The sequence below is a fragment of the Astyanax mexicanus genome, chromosome 1 (genome assembly GCF_023375975.1).
Source record: "Astyanax mexicanus isolate ESR-SI-001 chromosome 1, AstMex3_surface, whole genome shotgun sequence".
In the NCBI taxonomy this organism is placed as follows: Eukaryota; Metazoa; Chordata; class Actinopteri; order Characiformes; family Acestrorhamphidae; genus Astyanax; species Astyanax mexicanus.
The window spans coordinates 111,779,619-111,792,713 of record NC_064408.1 but is presented as its reverse complement, the minus strand read 5'-3'; the positions used below and the strand labels follow the sequence as shown (position 1 = coordinate 111,792,713).

General features: G+C 36.3%; 1 protein-coding gene across 1 annotated transcript in view; it reads right to left on the bottom strand.

The window, feature by feature from the left end:
• itga8 (integrin, alpha 8) overlaps window positions 1-13,095 on the bottom strand; it is a 168,864-nt gene that overhangs the window by 115,814 nt on the left and 39,955 nt on the right. Inside the window, exons 8-11 of the mRNA XM_007242178.4 lie at window positions 12,611-12,655; window positions 6,758-6,801; window positions 3,614-3,670; window positions 3,004-3,056 (exon numbers count right to left, since the gene is read on the bottom strand). Coding sequence (XP_007242240.3) covers window positions 3,004-3,056; window positions 3,614-3,670; window positions 6,758-6,801; window positions 12,611-12,655 — 199 coding nt within the window. The remainder of the gene's footprint in view (window positions 1-3,003; window positions 3,057-3,613; window positions 3,671-6,757; window positions 6,802-12,610; window positions 12,656-13,095) is intronic.

The window sequence follows — 13,095 nt, the reverse complement described above, 5'->3', positions numbered from 1 at the left end:
AAGCCATCAAATAGCCGTCAGTCTGTCCAGCCAGTCTCACACTGACCACGACTCACAATGTCAAAAGTCATAACTCCTGTAAGATTGATGACTCAAATAAAAATGTCTGCTCAAAGATCAGATTCTGAGAAACTTTATAGTGGATCAGAGGAATTTTCCTCTCTCACATCTATAGACTCTGTATGAACACTTACATATAAAACCAGTAGGAAAAAGGAAAGAACCCGAAAATAGAAGATAAGAAAGTGAACCACAGGAAAACAGGAGAATATAGAAGAAACTGGAAAAAAATAGAAAAGGAAAGAGGGTATCAAATAATAAACGGACAGAAAAAATAAATGACACACAAGAGAACAGAATAGAAGAGAAGAGAAGAAAAAACAGGATAAGAGAAGAAAACAGAAGAGAACGGAAAAAAAGACAAAACAGCATAAGAAAAGGGAAGAGAAGAGAAAAAACAGGAGAAGAGAAGAGAAGAGAAGAGAAGAGAAGAGAAGAGAGGAAAAGAGTTTATAGTCGAACTGGAAAATAAAAACCTAGAAAAGGAAAGAGGTTATCAAATAACAAATGGACAGAACAAATAAATGAGACACAAGAGAAGAGAAGAGTAGAGGAGAGAAGAGAAAACAGCATAAGAAAAGCAAAGAGAAGAGAAGAAAACAGGAGAAGAGAAGAAAAGAGAAAAGAAGAGAAGAAGAATAGAAGAGAAGAGAGGAAAAGAGTTTATAGGGGATCAGAAGATTTTTTCTCCCTCACCTCAATAGACTCTCTGTATGAATGAACACTTATAAATAAAACCAGTAAAGAAAAAGTAAAAGAACTGGAAAAAGAAGAGAAGAAAAAAAAACAGGAAAAACAGGAGAATACAAAAGAAACTGGAAAATAAAAACCTAGAAAAGGAAAGAGGTTATCAAATATCAAATGGACAGAACAAATAAATGAGATACAAGAGAAGAGAAGAGTAGAGAAGAGAAGAGAAAACAGCATAAGAAAAGCAAAGAGAAGAGAAGAGAAGAAAAGACAAGAAAACAGAAGAAGAGATAAGAATAGAAGAGAAAACAGCAAAAGAAAAGCAAAGGGAAGAGAAGAAAACAGGAGAAGAGAAGAGAAGAAAACAGAAGAAGAGAAGAGAAGAAAAGACAAGAAAACAGAAGAAGAGAAGAGAAGAGAAGAAGAATAAAAGAGAAGAGAGGAAAAGAGTTTATAGTGGATCAGAGGAATTTTCCTCCCTCACCTCAATAGACTCTGTATGAACACTTATAAATAAAACCAGTAAGGAAAAGGGAAAGGAACCAAGAAGAAAAAAGAAGAAAATTAACCACAGGAAAACAGGAGAATACAGAAGAAACTGGAAAAGAAGAACCTAGAACAGAAAAAGAGATATCAGAAAACAGAATAGAAGAGAAAAAACAGGAAAAAGTAGGGAAGAGAAGAAGAGAAGAGGAAAGAAAAAAGAGGAGTAGGGAATGGAAGAGAAGAGAAAGGGCTTCAATTTCCATTTTTCTGCAGGATAATGTATGCTCACACACATACAATGAGACAAAGATAGTTTTTTTTGAATATGTGACAAAAGTATCCAAATAAAAAGCGATAGAAAGAAATGAAAGAATTCTAGAAAGACTGAAAGTCTGTGTGTTTTATGAACAGTCGAGTGATGTAATGCAGTTTGACTAATTTTAAGCTTACATTCTGAACCACTTTATTTACAACCAAATAAACCTCTTGACATTCCCCGCTGATTAAAAGCTGATCACACAGAAAAACACAGAGCTCTTTCTATCTACACCACATTTTTGTTGCATGGTTTCTTACAAATTGTCCATTTCTTGGCTATTCTTGCGATACATTCTAGCGCACTGCGCTGGCACGCACTCAAAGCTACAGTAAAGCCGCTGTGAGTTCATCTGCTTGGCGTTTCGTCCTCCGCGGGTTTGGTGTTTGTTGTTCTGTGCTCTTGGGTATGTTGGTGTGTGTATTACGGTGTAAACAGTGGGCTGGAGTTAATGATACACACATCATACACTCAAACACTACCCCACAACTTTTCCAGCTATGTCTACAGACACAAAGAGAGAGAGAGACCACAGCGCAATCAGACCAGAGACACAGCCACAGACTCAACACAGATATACAGAGCAGGGACACCATACTCACAGTGACACACAGTGACACAACACACACTGAGAGAGACAGAAGAGGACAACGGAGGGAAAAAAATTGAACAAAGCAGAAAATAAAAACATTTATCACAACAGAACGAAAAACAAAAAAAGAAAAAACAGAAAAGCAGACAATAGAATGGTGAACAGAAGAGAAGAAAATGGGAGGAGATAACAAAATAGAGCAAAAGAAAAAAGAGAAACATAAGGACAGAACATAAGAAATGAGACAAGAGAAGATAAAACAGAATAAGCGAAGAGAACAAAAGAAAAGAGAGAAGAGAAGAGAAGAGAATGGAAAACAGGATAAGTGAAGAGAGGAAAAGGGAAGAGAAAAAAAGTAAAGAAAAGGGGGGAAAAGCAGGGAAGAGAAGAGAAGAAAATGTAAAAGAAGATAAGAGAAGGGAAAAGAAAAGTGAAGAGAAGAAAAGGAAAAGAGGAGAAGCGAAGAGAAGAGAAGAAAAGAAAATAGGAGAAGAGAAAAGACGAAAAAAGATGAGAAGAGAAGGGAATGGAAAACAGAAGAAGAAAGGGGAAGAGAACAGAAGAGAAAAGAAGGAAACAGGAAAAGAGAAGAGATGAGAAAAGAGGAGAAGTGAAGGGAATGGAAAACAGGAGAAGAAAGGGGAAGAGAACAGAAGAAAAGAAAAGAGAAGAGAAAAGAAGAGAAGAGAAGAGAAGAGAAGGAAAGAGAAGAGAATGGAAGGGCAAAATGAGAAAAGAAGGGAAAAGAAGAGAAGAAAAGGGAAAAGGGAAAAAGAGAAAAAAGGGGGAAAAGAAGAGTGCTGATTTATCTGGTGTTTATTTCAGTTCTCAGTCACTGTATTATCTTATAAATACCTACCCGTCTCCGTTGAGGTCAGTCACCGCCACAGTGTATCCAAAATATGAAGCCATCTAAAAGAAACAATCTCACATCAAATCAAATCAAATCATTCGCCCTGCTGGTTAAAATTACCTTCTATACACAGTTTTATTAATGTAACATCATGCATCTAGTTTGAGATGATGGCGTTTTCAATAAAGCGGACAGTTATTAGAAGTCAGTCACCATCTCTTTTAGAACTGCTGCTGCTGCTATCATTGCCGAGTAGCATCACAGCGCGCTCAGAGGAAAGCGCAGAGACTTGGTTCTGATACATCAGCTCACAGATATCAGCCTTGTGCTGATTAACATCACAACCCTTTGGAGTGATGAGGGGAAAGAGCGCCATCCACCCACCCAGAGAGACAGAAAGAGCAAGGCCAGTTGTGCTCTCTCTGAGCTCCGGCAGCTGATGGCAAGCTGCATGACCGGGATTCGAACCAGCAATCAAACCAGCAATCTCCCGATCATAGTGGTCCAGCTTATCCTGCTGGACCACTCAGCACCCCTCAAGGCTGGTGTTTCTAATAAAGTGTCCAGTATCTATATTAAAAGTAAATCATGTGACTGTAAGGAACAGTAAACTCACCTGTTCTCCAGTGAAATTCTGAATGAATGTCAGATTTGTCGAGTTGATCACAGCGACCTGAAAACAGAGACTCAGATTAACTCAAACATTTCAGCCATATGACAGATCTGTATATGCAATGTAGAGTTATGGTAATATAGGCATGCAAATGTGACCGCACCAGTGCAGTTCTCGCCAAGACGGAGTAGATCTCCCCATCCGAATCTGAGTACCATAATAATTACTGCCAGAGCTGCCTTACTGAAGCTCTGTGTGGCATTTCTCACTAAGATATTAAATCAAACCCAGTCTGACACTAACATTACGCAAGATCATTATGGGCTGAAAAAAACATGCCACAGCTTTAATACCAACCCCCTCTTTCAACTGGTTGAGTCTAAATCAGAGCCAGACCATGGGGCTCACCCCACACCCCCCACCCAATACCCTGGATAGTACAGTCCAGCCTGGGATTCCTTCATAAACTTTTAAAATAGCATCCAGATGAGGTGAAACAGGGGCACTCACCTAGACAAGTATGCGCGCACACACACACACAGAGCACCACACCAAAATACAAAAGGCTTATTTGACTCTTTCCCTACCACTTATGCATTTTCACACACTTTCATCTTTCTCTTTAAAGGCATATTTTTGTAAAAAAAAAAAAAAAGCCAGAGCTCACATGACCTATTTGAGCACTTCACTCCAATCAACCTCAGTCAGCCAAGACACGTTTAACGTCTCAAGTTTGATTTTGAGTTATCTAAATACATATCTGATTCTATAATAAATCACACAAACTACATCTAAATGCCCAAATACTCAATACCTCAAAATGTGCTGAGTTATTCACCAAATTGACATAAACTAGTTTATATTTATGTGGTTTCTATAACTATAAGGTTTGTTCAGACTGCCAGCCCAAATCCGAGTTTAGACATATCTAGATTGTATCCAGATTGATTTTCAATAGTCTAGACAGTCAGAAACCACACAAAATATGATATTTGACATATCTAGGCTGTATCCAAATTGACCACATGCACATTAAACTTTGTGAATCAAATCCAAACCATAGTTGTAGGTGGTTTGAAATGCAATAACACTGATTGGTTCAGTTGCACTTAAGCCTCAACGCATCCTATTCATTTCAATGGAGAGAGACGCATGCTGGGTTGCGTTGCATTAAGTGCAGCCCCACCCTCCAGTGAAAAAATTCAGCAGAGCTCAACTTTATTCAAATGAATCCAGCCACCGTGCTGCATCCAGCCAATCACGGAGGAGCAGACTGCAACTTCAAACACATACGAACCTCACACACACATACAGAACAGGTGGCTTACAAACATAGAACAGAAGCTAAAAATTGCAGAATATGAATTTATAGGACTATAGATTACAGTGAGGTTGATTAAAAATGTAAAATCCTAAACTTATGATTGCCTGCTTCTGTGGATTCATTCGAATTCAAAAACGCCACGGACAAGACCACACTCGGCAAGCCAAAAGATCCGGCACGGCGAAATGTGTTAAAGAAAAGTGCTAGTGGACACGTTCTGTCAGTATGGACACTCTGACTGCTCAAATCAGATTTACTTTTTTTTTTTTTTGCATCAATCACCATTAACAAGCAAATCCAGGTTGATCAATATCACCAGAGTGGCTACAGAGTTACATGCTGATGCCTATGTTATTACCACAGCTAACCATGCAGATAGTTTTGTGGTGGTCGGACATGAAAAATCTGATCTAATCACTTGCAAATAACAGTGTGGAAAGTCATCTCATCTGAAAAAAAAAAAAACAGCATCCTGTCTTATGACTTGTGTATCTTATTTCTGCCAAAGTCGCTTGTCTCTTCACAAAGACAATTCTAGCCAGATGCTGCCGGTCACAATCATTTCCATGTAAGACTGGTGGAGGAGAAAATGCTAAGGTGCATGTGATTTAAACCCAGGCTTTTTACACTAAATAGTGATTTCTGAACTCTTAAACCTTTATGAATATGAACTTGTTTTCTTTTTCCGTTTAGATATTTCTGCCATTTCTCATTTTCTGCAAATAAATGCTCCAATTGACAATATTTTTATTTGGAATTTGGGTGAAAGGCAGTAGTTGTCCGTAGTTTACAGAATAAAACAACAATGTTCATTTTAGTCAAACATATACCTATAAATAGCAAAATCAGAGAAACTGATTCAGAAACTAAAGTGGTCTCTTCATTTTTTTCCAGAGCTGTATATATAAACATAAACAAACTAGAGATAATAATAATAATAAACAAACAGGGAATATATACAAGGAGCTAGGGAACGTGAAATAAAATGAGGAATTAGAAAAGATAACCAAATAACTAAGAACACAAAATAAACAGAACAAACCAGAAACTAAGGCGCGAAGAACAGAGGCTATGAAACAGAGAAACACTAGAAAGACAAAACAACAGGAGTTGGTGCAAAGACAGACGAAGACAAAGTGGCACAGGGGATCTATTTTTTTAATGAACAGGAAACACTAGAAGTGGAAACACCTGGGGAAGGGGTGGAGCTACAAATGAGACACGTGGTGGAAAACTACTGAGACAGGAGACACAGAGGGGCACAGGTCACGTGGGGAAAACACACCGAGACATGAGACAAGGCCAGGACGTGACAATAGAAAACTGAATTATATAGTTTTGAGCTTGTTTAATAAATAAAGATGTTTAATGTGTGTATTTACAGACATACGACAGTGTGACAGTCTAAAGCTTGTTCATTGCTATGACAATTAGCCTTACTAAAGAAGCTCATGTCACTTAGCAAACATGTCTTGACTGATGAACAGCATCTGGGGTGAGCAATTAATCATACTTATCTGACTGTGTGCCAAACTTTCCTTTACCTAAGTTCTGTTTATGATATATGAGACATACACAGAATCATATGTTACAGCACAGAGATCCTCTATTGTTCTCTTGGAGGCGTTGCTGGATTCCTTGGGGTCACACTTCCTCTTTCACTCTGCACCTTAACCACATCTGCCCTTTCCCTTCAGCTTCAACCCTGACCCCTGACCCAGCCCCACACACGCAGACAGAGAGAGAGACACAGAGAGAGAGAGAGAGAGAGAGCGACAGATCGAGAGAGAGAAGTGTAGTTGGTTTAAGTGGAGAGTACTTACATAACCAAAGTTCTGCGCTCCTCTGGGTACCCCCGCCACCAGCTCTGGGGATTCAAACAGTAAAATATCAGATATCCATACACACAAAGACATATGGACACATATACACACTCTTGAAAAGTTTATATGTGCCAGTAGCTTCATACACTGGTGGTTACTGGTGGTTATTATTACTGGGAGAAACTGGCTCAGTGTCTGAGAGGAGAATACTAACAAAAACATATAGGCTTCCTTTCCTGTCAAGAGATTCTGTGTATCAGTGTTTGAATAAGTAAGCTTTGCTTCTCTTTCTGTATGACACACACACACACACACATAGACTGAGCCGTTATCTCAGCGTAATCTGGGAGTAAACACTGAGGTGAGGATGGTGAGATTTAGAGAGTTGTTCTCTATCAGCACCGTGTCATTCATTCACACATAAATATTTAAGAGAGAGAGAGAGACACAGAGACAGACAGGGGGAGATGGAGTGAGAGAGTGAAATGGGTTAAGAGACTGTTGTCTGATGGATGAGCGCAGTGACGGGAATGTAGTGTGTGTGGCACCGTCCCACCCAGGAAGACTAGCTAGACCAGAACTGCACAATGTGGGCAAATAAATGTGAATTAAAAACAAAATCAGAGCATAGATTCTGTGATAATTCTTATTTTTTTATCAACTGGTTTGTGCACATTTTAATTAAATAATGACTTTTCAGGACTTTTGAGTCCATAAATGTAAGTTTGCCAGAGGTAAATCAACACTGAATTGGTGAATGAATTAATAAATAAATGAATGACAAAATGTAATATAATACGTAACAAAACTGAATGTGAATTTGAAAAAAAATGAATTTAATATAAGACAAATATACTGTGCGTATTCATTGCAACAGACAGAAATTACCTGTTTGAAACCTCTTTTTTTAAAAGATATAAATAACCCGGCATTAATGTGCTTTAGGTTCTTGTTAGAGTGATTCCTTCATGTGTTTTTTATAGCTATTGTTTGACTTCTGATTCTTTTTATTTTTTAACTATTTTCTTTTTTTTCTTAATTTTAAGCCACCCTTCTTAAAATATTTACACACGTTTTGGCCAAATTTAGTTATCTATAGCACACCGGTCAATTGCACATCGCACAGCTGAATTTAGGGTGTGTCGTGTATCTCTGGCTTGAAATGCACAAAATTCACAAATTCATTTTCTTAATTAACCATGGTTGTGTTTTGGGTGTTATGTAAATTACATAAACCAATCAGTGCCAGTCGTCATTTTCCTTTAAGAGGCAGTTGTGCTCTGACTTTGGCACGTTCGTATCTTAACAGCGCAGTACTTTGTGCGTCTCAGCAGAGGACACTGACCTGCACGTGTGTGTGTGTTTAATAAGTGGGGGTGTATGCACGCTGGGCATACCTATAGTAAAGGACTCTGATGATTGACTGTTGTCTAGGTTCATTTCAGTCAGTGGCGCGCCTGTGTTTTACGTCGCCCAAATAGCAAAATGCCAGAAATTTACCTGAACCACATCCATCAGTGCAGATTTATTCCTAAACTCTGATGCCATTTTAACAGCGCGAGTGCTAGGCGTGAAAATAGACTGTTGATGGGGTGTAAGATATCGAAGAGCATTGTGATGCGCCTTGCACAGGGTGTATGATAGGGCTCATAGACAGTTTTTCCCCATAGGATTCCAGAATTCCAATGTTTCTTAAGGTTGCTTGTGCCCATCTGTTGTAATTAATACGCACTGTTCTGGATATACCATCTAAAGCCAGGACAAAACTATATACACCAGAGCAACCAACATCTATATCACCAACACTGCTGAGCTGCAGGCAACCACACATCATTCCACCTTAAATATACAGCCACACAACTGTCAGAACTGCTGGACCATTTAAGGTGGAAAGGAAAATTCCATAATGTTGCTTGTGCCATGCACACATCATACTGTTCTGGTTTCAAAAGCAAAAAGGTTACTGTGAAATTATGTGATGAGATATTTTAGTTTACCAGAAGCATCCCTATAATATATTTTAGCAAGTAAAAGGGAAAACATATATGTATAATAAGGAGGTATCAGTGAGCAAGTGTCCTGCATCATAGGTTTACTTGCACAGTCTGATCTGGCACAGTTTTAGAGGTACACTGTACTTAATGCTGTGGAAAATCTAATTAAACTCAGAACTATTTAACACACCTGCATTTCCCAAAACGCTTTAATCCAGCCCAAACCTTAACCTGTTCTCTTACCCCCCACTGTACCCCACCCCCCCCCCACCCCCTCCCCACAGTCCCACACTACACACACACACACACACACCACAAACAAGACCATAAACACAGCATAAACAGAGCTATTCCCTCTCCTCCAGACTCCCAACAAATCTCTACCAGACCCTCAATCTGCCTGAGAAAAAGACATAGAGCAAGAGTGACCATATAGAAAGAAAGAAAGAAAGAAAGAAAGAAAACTAAAAAAGAGTAACAGAAAAAAAGAATCTGCAAGGGAGAACTATACAGACTGCAGACACCATAAAAAGAGAAAGAAAGAAAAGAGAAATAGATTGACAGACACAGTACAAAAATACAATATACAATATAATATAGAGTAGGAGTTACTAAAAAGCCTACAAACAATAAAGAAAGAAGACAGGAAAATAAAAAGAATAAGAGTGAGGTGGAACAAAGTAAAATTAGAGACACTATAAAAGAAATAGACAGAGAAGAGAGATGGATTAACAGAAATTAAGAGAAAAGGGAGAGATAAGAAAAGAAAGAAAGAAAGAAAGATAGAAAGAAAGATAGAAAGAAAGAGAAAAAGAAAAATGAGTAACAGAAAAAAAAGAATGTGGAAGCTAGAACAATACAGACTGCAGACACCATAAAAAAGAGAGAAAGAAAGAGAGATAGATCGACAGAGACAGTTAGAAAAAAAAATATGATATAGAATAAAAGTTACTAAAAAGCCTAAAAAACAGTAAAGAGAAAAGACAGGAAAATAAAAAAGAATGAGAGTGAGGTTTAACAAAGTAAAATTAGAGACACTATAAAAGAAAAAGACAGACACAAAAAAGGAGAGATGGAGTAGAAATTAAGAGAATGAGGGGTTGTAATGAATATTAAATTGAGAAAGAAAGAAAGAAAGAATACGCAAGGAAGAACTATACAGACTGCCGACACCATAAAAAGAAAGAGAAAAAGAAAAGAGAGACAGATTGACAGAGGCAGAAAATAAAATATATGATATAGACTAACAGATACTAAAAAAGCCTACAAACAATAAAGAAAAAGACAGGAAAATAAAAAAATGATAAGAGTAAGGTGGAACAAAGTAAAATTTGAGACACTATAGAAGACAAATACAAACAAAAAGGAAAAGAAAAGATAAAGTAACAGAAATTATGAGAATAAGGGAGTATAAGGAATATAAAATATTCTGTAGAGAAAGAAAGAAAGAAAGAAAGAAAGAAAATGTGCAAGGAAAAACTATACAGACTGCCGACACCATAAAAAGAAAGGGAGAAAGAAGAGATAGAGAGAGACAGATTGTCAGAGACAGAAAATAAAATATAAAATATATGATATAGACTAACAGATACTAAAAAAGCCTACAAACAATAAAGAAAGAAGACAAATAAAAAGAAAATGAGAGTAAGGTGGAACAAAGTAAAATTGGAGACACTATAAAAGAAAAAGACAAACAAAAAAAAAGAAGAGATAGAGTAACAGAAATAAATAAATAAATAAATAAAGAAAGAAAGAAAGAGAGAAATAAAGAAAACATGCAAGGAAGAACTATATAGACTGCCAACACCATACAAAGAAAGAGAGAAGAAAAGAGAGATAGATTGACAGAGACAGAACATAAAATATAAAATATAAAATATATGATGTAGACTAACAGATACTAAAAAAAAGCCTACAAACATAAAAAAGAAGGAAGACATGAAAATAAAAAAATGAGAGTAAGGTGGAACAAAGTAAAATTGGAGACACTATAGAAAAAGACACTAAAAAGAAAAGAAGAGAGAGTAACAGAAAGAAAGAAAGAAAGAAAGAAAGAAAGAAAGAAAGAAAGAAAGAAAGAAAGAAATGTATACTAAATGACAGAAAAGATAAAAAATAAAAGAAAGAAAGAAAAGATTAAAAGAGTGCAAGACATTAAAAGAAAGTGTAAATGTGAACAAAATTGTCAGACACTATAAAATATGGAAAAATAGAAAAAAATGAAAGAAAGAAAGAAAAGAAAGATGGACAGACTGGGAAAAGTCTGGGAAACCCACAGGCCTGTTTTCAGTATGTGTCAGTGTGAGGGGGACAGACAGACAGACAGAGAGACAGAGAGAGACAGAGGGAGGGAGAGAGAGAGCAGACAGATGTGTGGTGAGCAGAGGCTGGGTTTCACTGACAGAAAGCTCAGACTGCTCTGTAATTTAGGGCTGAGGCTGAGCAGCATGATCAAAGCCCAACACGGTCAATGAAGCCCCCATTACTACCACACACAGTCAAGCACAGGAACGGAGGCTGCTCTGAATAACGGTATCATTAGATTAGCCCACCACTCTCAGCCACTGGCAGAATAGATGTTTTATATTTTTCTCAAGAGCTCATTTCCCACCATTCAAGTCAAGTCAGTTCTCAGTAAGAGACCGCATGTCGTTTTTATTCACGCCAGCACAAAAAACTCTGGGAATTCATCCACAATATAGAACATTTCTATACAGGAAGTTTTCATTTCACTTAAATTTGACTTTCAAACTTTACGCTTAAAATTAATATACAACATTTAATGTTACTGTTTAAGAACAATGAGGTCACATTTGTAGAGAGCCTACAGATTCCCTCGAGTGAGGTCAATCTACAGTCACTGAATCAAAGGAGCCCTAAAACTATATAGCAAATATAGTATATATTAAAAATAAATATAAAAATTTCGAAAGCACTTTACTAAGAGATAACAAGTGGGTAATAATATGGTAATATTATGGTAACAAGCTATATTAATCCATAAATTAATTATCGTTTTCCTACTTGTTACAAATTAATAAATCAGTAATTGTGAAGGTAACACCTCCGCAACAATTAGGTAATAATGTAATAATATTAAGGTAACACATTTACACATTATTTATTTTACCATTTTGTATTTCTTACTAAATAATAAATCAGTAATTTGTAGAGGTAAGAGATCAGGAAAAGGTACGTAATGACATGGTAATATTATGGTAACATGTATTTATTATTAATTATTTTCTTATTTTCTAGTTGTTACTAAATAACAAATTAGAACAAGTATGTAATTTTTTTTTATTATGGAAACAAACTTCTTGCTTATTACTTATCGCTCTTCATGGATAATGAGTTAAGATTTTAGTAATACATTTTAATGATATTTTATAAAATATAGCTAAAACCTTTTATTTACATAAAAAACTATGTGCACATTTTCTACTCATTAAAAAAATATATATTTTGGTTGTAGTGGTAGTTAGAAAGAAAATAGTAAATTTATAGTAACATCAGTAAAAATTACTGATGTATTAATCAGTAACAAAGTAGAAAATTTATATTTAATTCATGGAAAAATACAACTTGTTACCACAATATTACCATATTATTACCCAATAATTAGCGATCTGTAAAGTAAAGTGCTACCAAAACGTGTTGTATAAGCATATAAGCACAGAAAGTGAACATTACTGACATATAGAACATATAGCCAACAGTGTGGGAGTGCCAAAAGACTATTCAGATAAAAGAAATAGTACACTATAGCCCACTATTATTAGGAAAAAGCTTTGTGTGTGTGTGTGTGTGTGTGTGTGTGGGTGTGTGTGTGGGAGGTATTTTATTTTATTTTTTTTACCTTGCTGTGAATCACCAGTGAATTCCCCGACCGCTACAGAGTATCCTGAAGAACAGAGGGGGATAAAAAAGTGAAAATGGGTTTAACAGAGGAAAGAAAAAGGTGCTTTATGTTTTATATACTGTTTATGTCTTTGTATTTGTTTAGTTAATATAGGAAACTGTAGTAATGGTGTGTTTATCCTGTAAAACAACCATATTAAATTGTAAACACAAATTTCCGAATATTCCATATGAACCTTATATACTGTATATACATATATATATATATACACTTAGTGACAAAAAAATTATATACCTATAAGGAGATGTTGAAAAGGAATAAAACTTTACAGTATATGTGTGGATGTAATTGTTATATATATAAGTAACCACTGCAAACAAAATCCATTGAAACGATCGTTCTGGTTCTCTGAGTCCAATGATTCACCTCTTCTCAGTCTCTCAGTCTGTAAATATCTTTAAGTGCATCTTAGAGGTCAATGT